This window comes from Parasteatoda tepidariorum, chromosome 7, assembly GCF_043381705.1.
Source record: "Parasteatoda tepidariorum isolate YZ-2023 chromosome 7, CAS_Ptep_4.0, whole genome shotgun sequence".
In the NCBI taxonomy this organism is placed as follows: Eukaryota; Metazoa; Arthropoda; class Arachnida; order Araneae; family Theridiidae; genus Parasteatoda; species Parasteatoda tepidariorum.
Genome location: NC_092210.1, coordinates 31903822 through 31923413, shown reverse-complemented (window position 1 = coordinate 31923413; position 19592 = coordinate 31903822). Strand labels below are relative to the sequence as shown.

Below are 19592 nucleotides of genomic sequence, written 5' to 3'. Positions count from 1 at the left end.
TATTTTTTTCTAAACTGTATCTTATTGCACTGTTTTAACTACCTGGAATACTTAATTTATGTAATATTTATTCAATTAATTTATCTATTTATTTCCAGTTTTTTCTATGCTAAATCTTTTTTTTATATTAAAAAGATGTTTGAAGGTAGTTAAAATTGCTTATTTTTTTGTGTCCATATTATTTAGTTATCAATTATTAACAGTGAAAATAATTTGGGAATACTTCAAATTTTTTTAAGTGTTCTGCGTATCAAATTTCTTTACATAATACTTGTTATACTTTTATTCTAAATATTTGTTATTTTTATTTGAGATTTATGACTTTAAATTAAGATTATGTAATATTTTACTTTGTTAATACTTGTAAAATTTTCACAGTAATATGAAGAATTAGTATTGTTGCATTCCAAAATAGACAATTTTAATAATTAGAAAGCAAGATGTAGTAGGACAAAGATTAAGCAGTTTTTTTATATCCATTTTCCCTGATTTCTTTAAAATATATCAGTAATATGATAATTTGAAGTAGGTGCATTTAGTTAAAGATATTTTATATTTTTATATACAGTGGAGCATCGTTTATATGACGCTGAAGGGACCACCGAAAAACGTTGTATAAACGATAACGTCGTATAATCGATTTTTACTTCTAAAACTGAAACTAACTCTGTTTTCAGTTAATTTTAATGTTTAACGTGTTGATTTACATATATTTCTAAATTAGACAAAGCAAAACAAACAAATAACCAAAGAAAAAAAAAATTTCAGTGAGCAATTTGATTGTATGTTACCTTTAATTATATTTTCTTGCTATTAGTCTCTACAATGCTTTGAATAGCGAGTTGAACTTACTGCTTTCTATGATGCAATTTTAGATTTCTAATCACGGCCAAATCTAATGGCTGAAGCGCACTTGTGCAATTTGCAGGAAAAAAGAGAGCTTTTACATTTTCCAAAATAATTAGTATCGATGGGTGTGCTGGGCATTAGTCGATGAATAGCAAAATTTTTCGTTTTTGCCTCTTCATAACATTGTCTAGTTTTTTCAGTCATCTAGTAAAAATTACGATCGTCATCCAAGCATTCTTGTTGGCACCCTTTTCTGTATCTTTCATGTTGGCAAATTCCGCCCTTTTTTAAAACACACAAGAAAAAATAAAAAATTAAATAAACGTGAACAAAATCTAAAAACCGACGTATAACCGATTCTGTGCGTCATATAAACGATATATTCTTACATTAAAATGAATAGGAATGATTTGGGACCATACTAAAACGTCGTATAAATGTAAACGTCGTATAAGTGATCGTCGTATAAACGATGCTCCACTGTACATGTTTTTTTATAGTTTATTTCTTAAATGTCAATTATTATTTATTTAAAAAAAAAAATGAAATGCAAGAACATTTTCATTTTATTAGCCGGAGTAGTCTAAGATCTTCAAGACCAAATTCTGAAATCCATTCAAGAAGAAACAATGCACATTCCTCTTATGCAAGTAATCTATTTTCTCAAAGTACATGTAAAGTGTCAAGTACTTCCAACTGTCTGAAACAGGTTCAGTTTCTTTCAAAAAAAGCACAGAAAAAAGAGGATATGGATAAAATGTCATATCTTCCAGCTTTGGAGGTAAATTTTTTTATATCTAGACTACAAAAATAATTTTGTGAGCACAGCACAATTATTTTGTGTACACTAATAATCTTCAAGTGACACAATGCGAGATCTTTTAGATTAATTTCAATATTTTGATTTGTTTAGATATTTCATCATCATCATCTTATTCAACCATTACCAATGCACTGCGGCATGAATATAGCTTTTCAAAACTATTAATCTACTGCTTTTTTTAACCCTTTAATGAAAATTTTAAAAAAAATGAACTTTTTTTATTTTACCTGAATGTAATAGTAAAGATAAGTGTGGAATTCAGAAGAGAAGCAAACAATGGGGTGCAATATTCTTTTGTGCTTTATGCATCTGCTCATTTGATCATTTCTCATCAAGTTTATTTGTAGTTATAAACGCAGAATTTATAAATGTGGTTATTTAAAAGCAAAGAAGTTCAAAATTTTGTGGTCCCTTCTTTTAAGTAGTTAAAATTTTAAAATAAATTACACCAAAATCGAAAAAAGAATGTTTTAAAAATCAATTTTAAGTAATGAGTTCAATAAATATCTTTTTATAAATAAATCTCAAGTCCCAAAAATATTTTAAAGTAGCAGCACTATATAAAAATTGCCCTATAAAGGGTTAATAGCATTCAATCACTGTGTTTGTGTTTACCTTTTAGTTAACCAGTTTAAGATGCTGCAAGTTCAGCAATTCTCAGTTCTTCTGCTATATGGTTAGCCTATTGCCATTTAAAATGTTCAATGTAAAATATTAAAAGTAAGACAGAAAACCAAATATCGAAGACATTAAAAAACTTTAGTTTTTATTATAATCCTATTATTTGCTTTTAGATCTTTCTCATAATACTGATAAAGTATTTCTTTGTGTAGTTTTTTAGATCTGCTTGTGTGAGTTTAAGTCTATGCTAAGTTTAGGTAACACAAATTGAAAGAAGAGAGGATATTACTCTTTAGTATGATTTTTTTTAGCCAAAATAACTTCAATCAATTTTTATTCTCCTGTTAATTTCATGCATGACGTTGTAATTTTATACAAATTAAATGTAACTCTGTACTTTTTCAATTTCTATTTTGATTTTCTTTTCTATAAAATAAACATTTAATGTGATTTTTTTGTCATAAAACTTTATTTTAAGCTCTTCTTGGATATTGTGTAATATATATATATATATATTTAGAACCGCAATGGCTCAGGGTTTAAGGCATTAAACTATCATTGTGAAGAACTGGGGTTTGATTCCCAGTGGCAGTTTGAAGCTCACTCAGCTTCAAATCGATGGGTACCTACCAGCTTATCCTACACGTAAAGGCAGCCTGAGCGAGCAGTGCTAACCACAATCATTCCATTGGTCACAAAACAATAGAACCTTTACCTCCATGATCTTCTTGGGCCACTGTTGCGGGAATTGTTTCCATATCTTAATTTTATCAAGATGAGTGTATTAATTTAAATAAATATGTGTTCATTAACCAAAGTCATCCTTTTGAATGGCAATAACCAAAGAATGTAATAAAATCTATATATGTTTTTCCAACCAATAAAAAATGTCCTATTTTTTATGGAATAAAAACCTTAGTTGAGTGACATTTTTCCAAATTCTTTAGAACTTTTCTTATATAACCAATGACTCTGGTATATATATGCAGAAAAATTTCTTACAATAGTTCTTTATTGGAATTTTATTCTATGTATTTTCAATTCTAATTCCAATTTTAACATTTAATAATAACATATTTTTATAACCATTAAAGTAGATTTCTTTAATTATATTTTGTTCAGGAAGACATAAACGATCCTGTTGACTATTTAAGAGGACTATCTCTTCATACTGATACTAAGACTGTTTCATCTTCAGTTGTTTCTCACTTTCCCAAAAAGTCTGAATGTTTTTTGCCACCCATTGATGCAGATAACATAAATCCAGATCTAAAACTTGTAAGTATTATTGTCCTTGTGCATTAATATAATCATTATATTGCAAGTGAGTAGGAAAGGGGACAATTTAAAGTGCTGTATTTGCGTGTTTTTGTAAATAAAATTTTACTTAGGAATACTTTATTCTCAAAACTTTCTAGGAATTTTAAAGTGCAAATAAACAGCTCTATAGGATTCAAATATCCTTATTTTTGTGTTTCATGCACATAAATTGTAAGAAACACAATTTGTGTTGAATATTAAAATTTAAAGAGCTCATTATGTCTAACAGCCAATAATATTTGTATTTTTTAGACCAGAAATTTGTTCACATTTTTTGGTTCTGATATGAAATGTTTAAATAGAGGTGAATTAGTTTTTAAACCTAAGACACCAGCTTCCCGTCCAAATACTAGTGCTTCCAAAAAGGTATATTACTTCATTTTTTTTCAACTGTGTATTTTCTTTTTTAGACATTTAATTCAAAGCTTACATGTACTTAGATAAATTTTATTTTGTGGATGTGTTTCTTCAACATGTTTATTATAATTCTCATTTTTTATTTAAGGAAATTTTGTGAAATTAAAGATATTATTTAATAAGCTAATTATAAATCTACATGTATTTCTTGTACAGTTTCTAGTTGTTGTTATTATTTTTTTAATGTTTGTTTTATTTGCCAAAAGTTTATTTAATCAAATGTTTTGTTTTTCATATTCCTATATAAAAATTTCTCATTGTATATAACTTGTTTTTTATGCTCTAATGTTGTGTTTCCAAACTTTTGCTTACCAGAATCTTTAAGACTTTACATGAATTTAAAGTAAATTCGTAAAGGAATAAATATTTTCGGCTTGGGACAAAAAATTTCATACATGTATAGTGAGTAGGTGATAAACTGTTTTGGTTAAAGTATGCTGTTCTGGAAAGGTTTAAGTAGATCTATTTTGAAATTGAAGTTAAAATATTTAGTGTATAGTGTACAAAATAAAATAGGAAAAGAAAAAAAAAAACAGAACACCTTAATACCTTTTGATCTAAGAATTACATCATTAAGGTAATATGCTGGTATGTTATAATCGAATCCTTATGCAGAGGATATTTTCATTTTCGAACACAAACGTACTTTTTCCGAACACAATCGTACCAAACACAAACATACTTTTTCTAAATAAACATACACTTTTTATGATGGATTTGAATTTTTGACACTCAAAATATAGAGGTAGACGTGATCTAGAAAAGATGTCCTAAGACTTTGATCTTAAGAGTGGTAAAAAGTTTGGACCCTTTATTTTTAATTTTTCTTTTTTGTGTATTTTCCATATCTATAGAACTATTTAAGANAAGCGAGTAGGAAAGGGGACAATTTAAAGTGCTGTATTTGCGTGTTTTTGTAAATAAAATTTTACTTAGGAATACTTTATTCTCAAAACTTACTAGGAATTTCAAAGTGCAAATAAACAGCTCTATAGGATTCAAATATCCTTATTTTTGTGTTTCATGCACATAAATTGTAAGAAACACAATTTGTGTTGAATATTAAAATTTAAAGAGCTCATTATGTCTAACAGCCAATGATATTTGTATTTTTTAGACCAGAAATTTGTTCACATTTTTTGGTTCTGATATGAAATGTTTAAATAGAGGTGAATTAGTTTTTAAACCTAAGACACCAGCTTCCCGTCCAAATACTAGTGCTTCCAAAAAGGTATATTATTTCATTTTTTTTTCTACTGTGTATTTTATTTTTTAGACATTTAATTCAAAGCTTTCATGTACTTAGATAAATTTTATTTTGTGAATTTGTTTCTTCAACATGTTTATTATAATTCTCATTTTCTATTTAAGGAAATTTTGTGAAACATGTGAAATTAAAGATATTATTTAATAAGTTAATTATAAATCTACATGTATTTCTTGTACAGTTGTCATTATTATTTTTTTAATGTTTGTTTTATTTAACAAAAGTACATTTAATCAAATGTTTTGTTTTTCATATTCCTATATAAAAATTTCTCATTGTATATAACTTGTTTTTTATGCTGTAATGTTGTGTTTCCAAACTTTTGCTTACCAGAATCTTTAAAGTAAATTCTTAAGGGAATAAATATTTTCGGCTTCGGACAAAAAATTTTATACATGTATAGTGAGTAGGTGATAAACTGTTTTGGTTAAAGTATGCTGTTCTGGAAAGGTTTAGGTAGATCTATTTTGAAATTGGAGTTAAAATATTTAGTGTATAGTGTACAAAGTAAAATAGGAAAAGAAAAAAAAACAGAACACCATAATACCTTTTGATCTAAGAATTACATACTAACATGCTACCTTAATGGTTCAAGGAGTTGCATCATTAAGGTAATATGCTGGTATGTTATAATAGAATCCTTATGCAGAGGATATTTTCATTTTCGAGCACATGTACTTTTTCCGAACACAATCGTACCGAAACACAAACATACTTTTTCTAAATAAACATACACTTTTTATGATGGATTTGAATTTTTGACACTCAAAATATAGAGGTAGACACGATCTAGAAAAGATGTCCTAAGGCTTTGATCTGAAGAGCGGTAAAAAGTTTGAACCCTTTATTTTTAATTTATCTTTTTTGTGTATTTTCCATATCTATGGAACTATTTAAGAGAATTAAAAAAATTATGTTTGTACACAATTGTAAAATTCCTTTATCCAAAGATACAAATTATGATTCTTTAAAATTGCATAGTATTATTGAATTTTGAAGCTGCCAAAAAAAAATTTTGTTTAATACTAAATGTCAAGATGATATGTGACGATTTTTTTATTTTTAGTAATTAAAATCTTTTTTTGTACAATTTGTTTTTTTTCCTTCTAAGTATATTTAAATTTTAAATACTCCATCCTAATAAATTTAATCTCATCTTTTTTTGTATTTAAAGCGTTTCATCATCTTTCTTCTTTTTATGAGTCAGCGTAATTTCACTCGACATTTTCAAGGTTAGTTTTACTCCCCACCTTATTTTATATTTTCTTTCATTTTACTTCGTTCCCATGAGATTTGTCATGTACTGTCTTTTTGGGGGCATGTTCTGACCGGTTCAAACCAGTTCACGTGCTTTCCCTTACACTATGTGACACCGCCTACTATTCAGAGATTTTTCTTCCTTACCATATTTGGTATGATGGTGAGTCCCAGTTTCCTTGATAGGCTCAACTCATTAGTCCGGTGCCTTTCTCTCATTCAACTATCGTCTTTCTTTTCAGGATGCTCGAATGTTCCTGCTCTTGTGAAAACGCCATTTCTCGTCACTTAATTTTTCTTTGGGCTGGCTAGCTGACCTGTGATCAGCGAGCCAAGCCGAGCTGATAATGGAGTTTTTTTTTTCAAGAGGCTTCCTTTTTTTATTTTAAAGAATTTTTTTTTTTAAATGATTGCTTCCATTTAATATTTTATTTTTTCTGGATGTTTTTCCGCAGCAAAAAGCCGATATCCCAGTTTGTTTGTGGAACTTTATATTCTTATTACATTTTTCTTGAAGTAAGAGGCATTTAGAACCGGCTTCCTGCGTTCGTGTTTGGTTTTCATTATTGTGCTTATTTATTGGAACTATTTGGTGAACTAAATGCTTGCTGAAAGTTAGCTATCTTCATCTACCGGTGTTTTACTGCTCTACAGAGAGAATTGCAGGTTATCTTTTCGTTGCTTGAAAATTTTTGATTATCTTAAGAAGTGATGCATTTTCAAAAAAAAACATCGGAAGTGTCTTCTTGTTAATTTTTGAAGAAGAAACTGAATGTACTGTTACATAGAATATCTGCCATTGTTTTTTTAACTAATCTACATAGTGATCAACCGGCGATGGAAGTGCTTAATCTGTAATCAAAGCTATTTTGCGTTGTGCAATTTTTATCGATGCTAACATAATAGGATCAACTAGTGCACAAAAATATTTTTTTTCAATATTGAATACGCTATTCTTGTACTTTATTGAAAATACAAATTATATATACAAGGGTGATTATGAGCCCAATTCAAAAATCCTGAAAATTTCTTGTGTAAAATCATGCACAGATAACGCATTTCAAAAAATTAATGTCTTAATAAATTTAAATCATTGGTATTTTTACAACATGAAATTCTTAATAAACATAATATAAATGAATAATTATGTATAAGTTAACATGTATCTCTAATCACATTTATTATTCTACCGGAAAAAAATATATACAAATGAAAAAGATGCCAAGTATAAATTCTAGTTCTAATATTTTTAAATAAAATATACAAGAATTTTTATACATAAATGCAATCGATGATTTCTTGAAACTTCCGGATCGCGGTTGGCGAAAAATCCGAATTTTTCAGGAGCACAATCATCTTTGTATATAAAAACCTATGATGTTGGATTGCTTCAGTTTGAGCAATTCTCTTTCTGAAAGCATTTGTTAATAACCACACAATTACATGTTTTTTTTTAATAGTACACAATGTTAGCATAATAAAATATGTATATTTAGTTTAAGGTATATTGATTAACATCATTACATAATAATTTGTAATTGACATAAATATTTTGCATATATAACATAAATATTTGGTAATTGCAATTAATTTTTTGAAAAAAGAATAAAGTTTTAAAGTTATTTTAGTTTGCAGTTGAAATTAAGTAAATTAAATTTAGCATAAAACGGGCACTATTTCTAAAAGCTTAGATTGAATTAGTGTCTTTTAAGATACATTAACAATTCCAAAATTTAACATTTTATTTAACATGGTGAAAGTTACTTAAGTTTTAAAATAGTATACCTTTAGGATATATAGAACTAAATCCAGTTATATGGCTATGACAGTTTTTGTAGGAGTTGGCAGACATTGTAAGAAAAAGTCTCAATTCTGTAGCAATGCCTAGATGCTACTATTATTTTTCATAGTGTATTATTTTCGCTTAGCCATATGCTACAATTACATAAATTTTTTTCATCTCTAGAGAAAAGTATATACAAATAGAAAATAATTTTATCTCAATATACATTTTTATAGAATATGCATTTTTATCTTAAAACGTTTGTGTAAACACTATTAAAATTAAAGTCTCAATGATTTTAATTTGTTATATTTATACTACCAAATTTTTTCAGAGTATCAAGCAGTCTGATAATTTAAGCTATAGGTTTTTGACTGATAATTATTCTTCCATTAAAAGTGAGTAATCTTTTCTATCATCTAAATTGCATTGTTGCAACATTATCTAAAATGTTTCCTTTCTTTTCATAGAAAACTGTATACTTGCTTATTCTGTGCTCAGTAAAAATAAAAATTAATCTTTCTTCAATGAAACTAGGATATTTTTTTATTATTAACCTTTTAGGATTAAATAAATGAGTATCTGAAAAATCTAAAACCTTAACTTTAAATACTAATTCAATTTTTTTAAAACAAGGTTCTTATTTCCTGACATGAGTCTGTGGCTTAAAATGCATATAAAATTTTACTGTAGTTAGTTTTCGTTGACATTGAAGAAGCTAAACTGAAAAATTTTATTAAATTAATAGTAATTCAACATTAAAAAAAAATTACCTGGCTGCAAAAATTTTTTTATTTTTTTTTACAGTAAATAGTTTTTACTAAACTTAATTATTCAAGGGAAAAAAATGAACTTTAACCTTAATGTTAAGTAACTGAAATAATGATGGCTGCATAACATTTTTAATAAATATTTGCAAAATTTTATATTTTCTTCATTTAGTTGCTTTTACGAAAAGAGAGTGAGGGGTGCAGGTAACAAAACTTTTCGAAAACAGCTATGTAGAATATCTCTTAAATATTTCTCCATGCAAAATATTTTATTTACTTCATTTGATTGCTTTTATGTTATGAGAGTGAGAACATGTAGTATAATTTTTCTAAAAAGCTATGATGGCAATGGGAGTTCCTTTTTTTTAATATATGAAGAAAATGTATTTTAATATTTATAAACGATTATTATTTATCAGTTGATTACAGTGCTTTTAAAAAACGTAATACATACACATGCTTTAGCAGCATTCCAGTATTAAGATCTAAAGCTCTTTTAATATTAGAATGAATCAAAACCTTAATTAATGGATGAAACTTAGTGCTATCATATTGGATTTATTTGTTGCAAACTAGAAAAAAAAGCAGCAAATCATACTGCATGTAATGTTAATATATATCTTTCTTAGACTTTTAAATTTCTGAGTTTTATGATGCATCATTATTTATTATTTTTAAAAATACACAAAGAAAAAAAAATCTTTTGCCTTACTCTAAGATATACTTTTTTCATGATTTTTGTCTGATACATTATTTTTTAACAAAATAAAATTTTTATTGCATTAAAAAAAATTATTGTCAAAGGTAGCCTTGAAAACTTTTTTTATGTATTCAAGATTCTCATCCTGCTGAAGTAAGAAAAGTTGGTGACAATTGTGATAAACAGTTAACCTTATTTCCAATTGTAACTTCATTAGTGCCTAGCAAAGAAAAAACTTGTAGTAGTGCAAGAAAAAGTAAGTTTCAATTAATTCATTTGTTAACTCTGTGTCAAATACTGTGAACTTTACAAACTAAAAGGTGCCCTGGAATTCTTACAAGTCTAGAATTTCAAGTTACAAAATGTTGCCAAAAAAAATATTAGGACAGCTGACAGTTAAGAGTTTTAAATAGGAGTATTTCTCAAAAGAACTATGTCTTCATTGGTGAGTAATTTCAAATTTCGGAGATCAGAATTGGCAATATAAATCATGCATTTTAAGGTCTTTGTATATTTCTTTGATTTTTTTTCTAAGTTTTGTGCCAACAAGCCCCCAAGTACCCATTACTTCAAGAAGAAAATCAGGCATGTATTAACAAGATTTGATATTTAATAGCATTGAAAATTTTATAGTTTATGTAGAGACCATATACTTGATATACTATTCCATATATCGTTTAAAAAAATTGAGTTAAAGAGAGCAAAAATTAAGTAATTAAGAATAATTAACATGAAATCGGAAATAATAAGACCTCATAAAAATATTGAGTTTTAGTACAATATTTAGAATAATTGTAAATTGACTGAATAAAGGAAAAAACACGAAGAAAAAGCTAAGAAATAGTTTTTAATGGATGTAAGTATATGAAGAAATATATAAAATAACTGAATTGGTAATTATAAAGAAAGCTATTGCATTTGTTTAATTTATAAACATAAAAGTTGGTGAAGTAATTATTAATTTTATATAATTTACTTTATGTCTCTTACTGACAAGTTGCTATTTTTTAAAATTGTTAAAAAATTTATTCTTTCAGATTTTTTGAGCAGTTTGAACGAGCGAAAGAGGTGACCAAGGAGAATCAATTTTAATTGTAAATATTTTCATAAAATGATTATGAATTATTTTTATGTATTTGTAATCTCCCATGGAGAGCCTAATCAAAGTTTTTATAATAAATATTTAAAAAAAAACACAATTGTTTTTCATATTCCTTTAATTTCATAACATGACATAGAGGATAAGTAGTCTAAATACTAAAGAATTTGACATATTTTTCTTCAAAAATTAATGTTTCGAAACCTTTATTCCTGGTAGATTATTTTTGCTCCCCTCCTATAAAAGAAACCTTTCTGAGATCAGGCGCCCTACAATGAACTGAAGAATCAAAATTGACTTACCTCAAGGAAACCTAAAACTGGAATCTGAGATTCCTTGCTTCTCCTAAACAGTACAACGAAAAATCAAGGAATCGAGTTCAAGAATCCATTTTATATCTGGATCCAGTTATAAGATTTATATCTGGCAATATCTACTCTTATTTATTCATTTTTTTTTTTTTACTTTTTACATCAAGCTTTAGCTTTTAAAATTAAGATATTGAGAAAGATAATATATTTTTTCTACAACATTGAATAAATAATCATTAATTAAACAAAAAAAAAAAACTTAAAATATTGCTAGAAAACTTTAAAAGAAATTGAAAAATATATCCACTTAATTCAAACACTAAATAGAATGTTACTTTTATCATTAAGGCACTTTTCAAAAAAATTAACAGTTGTGATAAAATGGGTTAATTTAGATTTGATTTAATATGATTCACACTAAAATGATTGAAATCTATTATTTAATCTAATTTAAATTACATTAAACTTCTCCCTCTATTATAAATGCTGCTCAAATTTAAAGTATACAATAATATCAAGAATAAAATTATATAATAGAATATTTACTTTTTGTTTTATTAATTTCTAAATCATTTATCATAATTTTTTTGACAACCTCATAAATTGCTTTTAAATAATTTAATATTTTTTTTGTCTTAATTAGATAATAAATTTTGATTATATTTATCTTGTATATTTTTGTCTGATAATTACTTTAATTTCATGCCTCTTATCTCCTCAATTGAATATTCTCCATAAATAATTAGTATTATAAAGAAACTGGTACTATTCCTCTTAAATATTAAAATAGAATTGTTTGTGTGATTAAGAACACTTTATGGACACCGTTGATTATTAAATTATAACAAAAATACAAGCACAAAAGTGTTTAACATCATTCTAATGATAATTCCTAAAGGAATCCTGTTTACACCAAGCCCTCAGCTAGTAGAAAATTTTTCATGGAATTGAGTTTCATGAAGGAAACCAGTATTCATGGTGCCAAAAAAATTGTTCTTCGAATTAACGCAGTTTGTGGTAACTCCTTAGAAGTAAAAGTCAGAAACTACCTCAATGAAAATATACATTTCTTCAATTTTGTGCTGTTGTTCTAAGCTGTTTAATTAGTATCCTAATTTTTAAAAAAAAATTTTTTTGAACTTCTTAGACCAAATTTTATTTCCATTTTTTTAATTAAACGTAATTTTATATGCTCTATATAAAATTTTATAGTTTTGAATCAGTATCGATTAAACACCATCAAAGAGCTACAATTGTCAAACTTCCAAAGGGGAGTAACCACCCTCTCTACAGAGGATCATCCCACCATCAATAGCCCATTGTGCAGCTTTAGCATGACGTAAATAAAGAACTTACCTACCTAAAATACTAATATTATACATATGTGCTAAATAACACAAAAGTTTACAGAAATGTATGACATATATTTTGATATTAAATACAATGTAATTATGATCATTAATGTATTCACTTTCGAAGGCTACATTCAGTGCCAGCGGAAGACATTTTCGCGTCCAGGGTGATACTAAAACTCAATTTAAAAAAAATAATTGGAATTTTTTAAAAATAATTTTAATTGTTTCGCTAGTGAAGAAAATTGCTTTTTTTTAAAATTCTGTATCTTTTTTCTTAATCAACCCTAAATGCTCATTTAGGAAACATCTGAACAAGATAAATAACAATTAACGCATCCAAGGGTAAAAAAGAAATCCGTTAGTTTAATGAGAATATTAATGCAAGTATTTTAGATTGAATATTTATTACAGGTAATATTTTTATTGTACATAATCTTATATGGCATACAAATATATAAGCAGAAACATTAAAATTTATTTTTTCGTGCTATAACAGTGGCAAACAAACAGTTTTATAGACTCCTCAAAATCAATTGTTTTTGCGATTTTATTTTCGATAATTTTTTTTCTTCATATTTTGCATTCAATATGTCATAATTTTGTTCAAAATTAATTTTTAAAAAATGAAAAATTGCTGTCGTCGACTGCTGTTAAACAATTTATAGGTTTATAAAAATTTTTATGCGTTTATAAACTCATTCACTGATTCGACTATTCACTAAACTAACCACTTCAACTAAAATGTCTTTCAACGACTGGCCAATAAACAAATTCAAAGCTATTTATTGCTGACTCGTTAATACACTTGTTCACTGATCCATTGAGTGGTTTCCTAACATTGCTCATTCTTACTTTATTCACACGCTATATCTAAAATCGTTCATGGTAACAGTTCTCACTATGAAGTGAACTTGTAATAAAATATTTAAAAAGTATACTATCTGAATAAAAACCATTAAAAATGACCTCATATAAAATGCATTAACAAAAGAACGGATGGTCGTTATAGTAATAGGAAAATATTAAATAATGACACTGGGGAACAATTTCTTTTTCTGTTACATAAGATTTTTTTTAACAGATATTGTTATTTTCAAATTGCTGATTTCAGGCAGATTCATTGCTGATAATTAGTTTCTCTCTCCAAGCTATAGTTTTTTTTAATGACATTTTATGGCTATTTTTATTTAAATAGTGTCATTTATTTTGTCGAAATAATGTTATTATTTTGTCTGTTTTGTCGCATAAATACTGCAACAAACTTTTAGGGGAGTTAGGGCACATCATCAGGATTAAAATTGCATAGGTACCTATGTCTGAAAATGATGTCATAAGCAGCTAGGAGGATTTTGCTATTATGAACTGTTCGTGTGCTGGGAATAGGGAAGCACTTATAGCGGCGTGTGATAACGTTTTCGTACACGAGTTTAATTCTGATGTTTTCAGATTTGAAATCCCTACAAATTAGACAAGATCAAGTATTTGTATAAATGCAACATAAAATTTGTTCCCAAGCGTTATTGCTATCAAACAATTTTAGGGAAAGATTAGATATTCTCTACTCAGACTAATATAGGTATATAAAACTATGTATATAAATAAATAAAAATCTACATGAATGGAAACTACAACAATAACAAACTTTTAGATAAATAACGAAGTTATCCAGCAATTATTTGTGGATAAAAAGAAGTTTTAGATTAGCCTCCGTGAAAATCTTTTAATTACTATTTTAAATATATATCAAAAGAACAAAATATATGAAATCTTGTTTCTAATTTACCCCCATTTTTAAAAAATTCGCAGTGATTTGGATGAAATATTTAAATTTGAGAAGAAATAGGAGTATTTTCAACATTAAATATTAAGATTTATATCAAAAATTTCACATTATATTAAGACTGCATTTGATAAATAGGTTCACATGTAATACATATCCAAGACCCATATCTAACACTCTCTTGAACGCACTCAGTTTTTTTAAGAAAATTAATTCTTATTTTTTCTTTCATATTTGTAAAAATAATAATTTAAAATGTACAAAAGACATTTTTAAAATTCATTTATTTTTTAAAATGTATTACAAAAAGGGAAATTATTCTTTAATAAAATAATTGAGCTGAAAGGACCATATATTGTAAAATAATGAATGGCACATCGATACATAGCGTTAAAAAAAGTCATTCTTTTTTTTTATCATTGATTAAAGAGTAATTTAATGTAATACAATTTTTTTTTTCGATTGAGAACTTAACTTCCGAAGTGATGTTTTATTTTTTAACAATTTCTCCTGTTTTCATAAAATTAACAAGACATATCGCTCAAATTTAAAAGAATGAATGCATTCTCTATAAGACCCTCTCCTGGTTTTTATTTAAATAGAAATTTTAATTATCATTTAGCATACTTAAATAGAAATCCCACACCCCTTGGAAAATGAATTGTTTCTATTCAATGTCAAACAAGTAGCTTTTCTGCAGTGCAATGTTCATTTTCTCCTTGAACTTAAGAGAGTAATTCTAAGAATATATAATTAAAAAAATAAAGCTATAAATATAGTTTTCACGCACACAATATAAGTAAAAAAAAAGAGGAAATTAAAAATTTTAAGAACATTAAATTTGGGTTTCATTTGGCACCCCCCTAACCATGCGATCACCTGCCTTGCCTCGTCTCAGAGGATTTGAGGCATCCTGAAAAAAGCTGGTTAGGTTTTTTTTCCACAAAATTTCAATATAAGATTGATTCTTAGCTCATAGGGTCTATTTAATTTATCATCAGAACATGCATACTTCTTTTTTTAACAGCTTATTGGTTGTGTCTTACTTCTTGTAAAGTTAGCTTTATTAATCTTTGAGAAATTCTTGATTATGTTTAAAATTGTTTAACTGCTTCATAAAATTCTAAATATATGTAAATAGAGAAGCTTTTACTTTATTGATAAAGTAAATTTTTAGTTTATGTTCAGGGTTGCTTTTTTAATAGTCTATTTGCTCACAAATTCCTAGATGGAATTATCTAGTAAATAAAATTAATTTTGCAAATTAGATACTAGGAACACCACTCACTAAACTCTCTAAAAATTATTTAATGTATTTGTGAAAAATTCCAAATGAAAGATATTAAATTATATGAGTTGATTTGGAATGGCATAAGCACATTCAGTTTTTTAAGCATTAATCTGTACACTCAATCCTTATGCATCTGTTTTAATTCTTAAATACAATTTAATATTTTAATCATAAAAAATTGATTTGAATGTATAAAAACTGAATATTGTTGAATAAAATGTTACATTAATTCTATCAGTAATAGAATGGCATCAACATTTCAGTGGAACTGAAACGAAAATAAGTTTTCAAAATGTTCACTAAGTAAAGCATTTACTCATTTTTTAAAAAAAAATGTATTTATTCAGATCAGATTGTACAAAGAAGAATTAAATACACTAATAAAATATTTACATTTTTTAGTTCCTTGCAACACAAATTTCACCTAAGTAAGAAAGGAAAAAACATTAATAAAGAAAAAAAAATCAAAAATTACATTTCAATATTGTTATTATACAATACAAAATAAAGGGGCATGATAGGCAGACAACATCTCACCTAATTTGTATATTCAAGTGTATTGATATTGTACTTTTATTAAAAGTTTAAACAAACAATATTTCGACAAAGGCACAATTATTTAAGTTCAAACTTTTCTTAAATGTTTGTCTGATTGATCGGTATTTATATTTTTCAGTTAATTAATTTATTTTTTTTTTAATTTATCTTCGCTAGTAGAACATATTTTTATGGTCACATTGACATTTAGTTTCATTATGGAGATTAAATGTTTATTTGACCAACATCTGTATATAAGCCAAATTCATATGCATAATATATTTCTTTGTTAATTTTTCCTTTCTAATACTTAAGTATATAGGATTTGAAACCTTCTCGAACGATTGAAACAAAAACAGCTTTTTCCCCGAATGAAGTTTTTTTTCTTTTACCTTTTCCTGAAAAATGATTTTGAGTTCTTTCTAAAATTTTGCTGGCCAGGGGTCTGTCTAGGTTTTTTTTAAAAAGGGTTTCTACTTTGTGAAAATTTAGTCATAATTTGTGAAAATTAAATAAAAATATCAACACAAAAATATGGTTAAGTAGGAAATATAGTAGCTACAAAAATTGTAACTACAAATAAAAATAATTTATGATTGGTAAATTTCTATATATATTTCCCCATATATTCAAATGAAAGTTCTAATGATAAATATGAAAATATATATATATCGTTCAGTTACACATTGTTTATTCTACCACTCTTTGTTTTTCTTAAAATCTTTTTAAGCTAAAATAAGTATTTTTTTTTTAAAAAAAAAAGCTTTATATTAGCAAATTAAATTATTAACTGTAACTTAATGTTAAGTTCATTGCAACAGTCCTCTTGTCTTCTGAATTGAATAAAAACTTAGGGTCTTATAGATTTAATATTAAGAGCTGAACATTTGGCTGGAAATCAATTTTTGAAAATGAAATATACTAATCACAATTTTTAGTACCAATAGCAATATTAAAAAACATTCTAATGAAAGTTATAATTATAAATATGAAAAAATATATATATCGTTCAGGTGCACATTGTTTATTCTACCACTCTTTGTTTTTCTTAAAATCTTTTTAAGCTAAAATAAGTATTTTTTTTTAAAAAAAAAAAAGTGACATTTTATGGCTATTNCCTTGTACTTCGGGTTCGATAAAACATCGATTAACGTCACTTTTCGGGCGATCCAGAAAACCGGGAAATTCAGATATCCGGGATAGCGATGGTCCCGAGCATCCCGGATAATTGGTTCTCTACTGTATTAGCAAATTAAAAAATTTTTTTTTTAAAGTAACTAAAACTAATTTATTATTTTTAATAAATCAACTACTCAAAATAAATAAAACAAATATGTGAAGAAAAAAAAAAGAAATGCATTTTTGAGTTGCAGGAAACTTTTTAACAGTCAACTTTTTATTTTTCCTTACTTACCACATTTTCATTAATCACTATCTTCCGAATGCTCTACAGTTTCACCACATTTAGCACACACATCCAATTCCTCACTGCATTCTAGACAGATTGTATTGTAGGCTCTTTTAACATTCTTCTTTTCACATTTTATACTGTAACAAAAAGTATTATTTATTGTCGATGCATATTTTCAGGAACAAAAAAACAAGTTTGAACAAGATAAAAAAACAACAACATAGGGAGTTAAAAAACATCTATGAGATGATTTGATGAAAGCCTAGAGTTACAAAGATTAAACTAGAATAAATTTCCAAATATCGGAAAATAGTAGGATACTAGAAAGAGCATGAACTAAATCACAATTTAAAATTTCAGAAGTTGAAGATCAGTGTTGAATGATTTTACCAGAAGAAAACTCAAAACTGAAACTAGAATTCCAACAATGTAGAGCAATGGAAGATGTGTTAATATCCTGATTTTGGACACATCTTTGGTGATCTTAAATTTAAAGGGTACACTTAATTTGCCCATGTTGAATGGAATTTGATAAAAATTCCAGTTATTAATATCAACAACAGGTCCTTAAGGTTAGTGAAATTCAGCATGTTTATAGGGGAATAACGACTTTAAACTCAACTTATTCAAAATCTAAGCAAATTGGAGACTGATAATCAGATAATAAGGTAATGAAATTATTAAAGTTTGTTGGAATGTGTGGTTAATTTTCTATAGATGGAATCAAAAACATTCAAAGGAAAACCACGGTCTACAGCGACACCTTTAAGGTAAAGGAGTTCTTCATTGAGGAGATTTCCATATCCTGATCTGTGGCAGAATAATCGCCAAGTCTTGGTAACTTCCGGGCAGCGGCCCGCAAGAAACTAAAAACATCACAGACAGGGACCAACTTGAAATGTATAACTCATAGTCACCCATGGGTAAATATCTACAAGTTTTTAAAAAAAAAAAAATTGCAAGTTTAAAACCTATTTGGTAGCTTTGCGATTGTAGTTGGCGCAACAGATCCTGATACGGGTATATCCCTGATGAGATAACTATTTGAACAAATTTTAGAAGCATAAGTGAAAGGCAGCTATTTTTTTGGCAGGGACATGGGATGAAAGGTCATAAGGAGGAGTGAAACCGCTTGCAATTTTCCATGTAGATTAGTGAGAAATTCATCACAAAATCAAGTAATATGAATATGTAAGAAAGATAGACACTTAATATTCCCTTATTCAACCAAGAATTTTAAAACTACAATTCACATAAAATAAAAGTAATAATAATTTGCATATAAAAAACGATATTATAAGAAATTATTTTTAACAGGTACCATATCACAAAGTAAATCTTTGTAATAATATATCCCAAATTACAAATAACAACTCACAAAGGTAGGTTCAGGGCAATAATAAGGAACTGATCTAAACTACAAAGTAAAATAAGGTATTAGGTTTACAAACCATTTTCCAGGCACTGTTAGAGGCTTATACTTTTTATATTTTATCTTCCAAGAAATAATAGCTTCACATCGAGGACATAAAGCAATTAATTCTAAATTATTTATCATTTGAGTTTTTTTAGTTTTATCATATCTAGCATTATTAAATTTTTCAGAATTTTTGTATTTCTGAGGTCGTGTTCGGGCAGTATTGCCTTTTTGTGTACTCATTCCAAAGAACCACTGAAAAAAACAAACAAATAACCCTTAAACTAACTGAACAAGAATTTCTCGATTTAAAAAAATATATAAAATCTAAATTTCTTGATCTTGTTCGCTTTCAAGAACGAAGCACGTTTTGTTTGTTTACATTTAAAACAGGTGAACATGCGAATCTGCAAGGGAATACGCGAATTATGGACGGCGGTCACAGGGTTTAAATCGTTTGACTGAATTGCTTTAAATTTAGACTTGTTACGAACGACAATGATTTCAATAGTTTGAATGGTTGAAATGGAAAATTTCATAAAAATAACGATTAAAATATTAAATATATGAAGATAACGATTTGA

The 19592-nt window shown here is 26.9% G+C and overlaps 2 protein-coding genes across 3 annotated transcripts in view; one reads left to right on the top strand and one right to left on the bottom strand.

Annotated features, from left to right (window-relative positions):
- The window catches only part of LOC107446707 (uncharacterized), a 32150-nt gene extending 21131 nt beyond the window's left edge, over positions 1 to 11019 (top strand). Inside the window, exons 10-15 of one of the 2 annotated variants that reach the window (XM_043043195.2) lie at positions 1423 to 1630; positions 3416 to 3571; positions 3866 to 3979; positions 8672 to 8735; positions 9944 to 10063; positions 10845 to 11019. In XM_043043195.2, coding sequence (XP_042899129.2) covers positions 1423 to 1630; positions 3416 to 3571; positions 3866 to 3979; positions 8672 to 8735; positions 9944 to 10063; positions 10845 to 10879 — 697 coding nt within the window. In that variant the 3' untranslated portion in view covers positions 10880 to 11019. The remainder of the gene's footprint in view (positions 1 to 1422; positions 1631 to 3415; positions 3572 to 3865; positions 3980 to 8671; positions 8736 to 9943; positions 10064 to 10844) is intronic. The other variant, XM_071183249.1, reaches the window with a different exon arrangement.
- Positions 11020 to 15962: 4943 nt separating this feature from the next.
- On the bottom strand, positions 15963 to 19519 carry LOC107446680 (uncharacterized protein C9orf85). The gene is made up of 3 exons (XM_016061391.3): positions 19043 to 19519; positions 17595 to 17728; positions 15963 to 16067 (listed from the first exon to the last, which is right to left on the bottom strand). The coding sequence occupies exons 1-2, from the start codon at positions 19249 to 19251 to the stop codon at positions 17605 to 17607; spliced, it is 333 nt and encodes a 110-aa protein (XP_015916877.2). The 5' UTR covers positions 19252 to 19519; the 3' UTR covers positions 15963 to 16067; positions 17595 to 17604.
- Between the last annotated feature and the right edge of the window lie 73 nt (positions 19520 to 19592).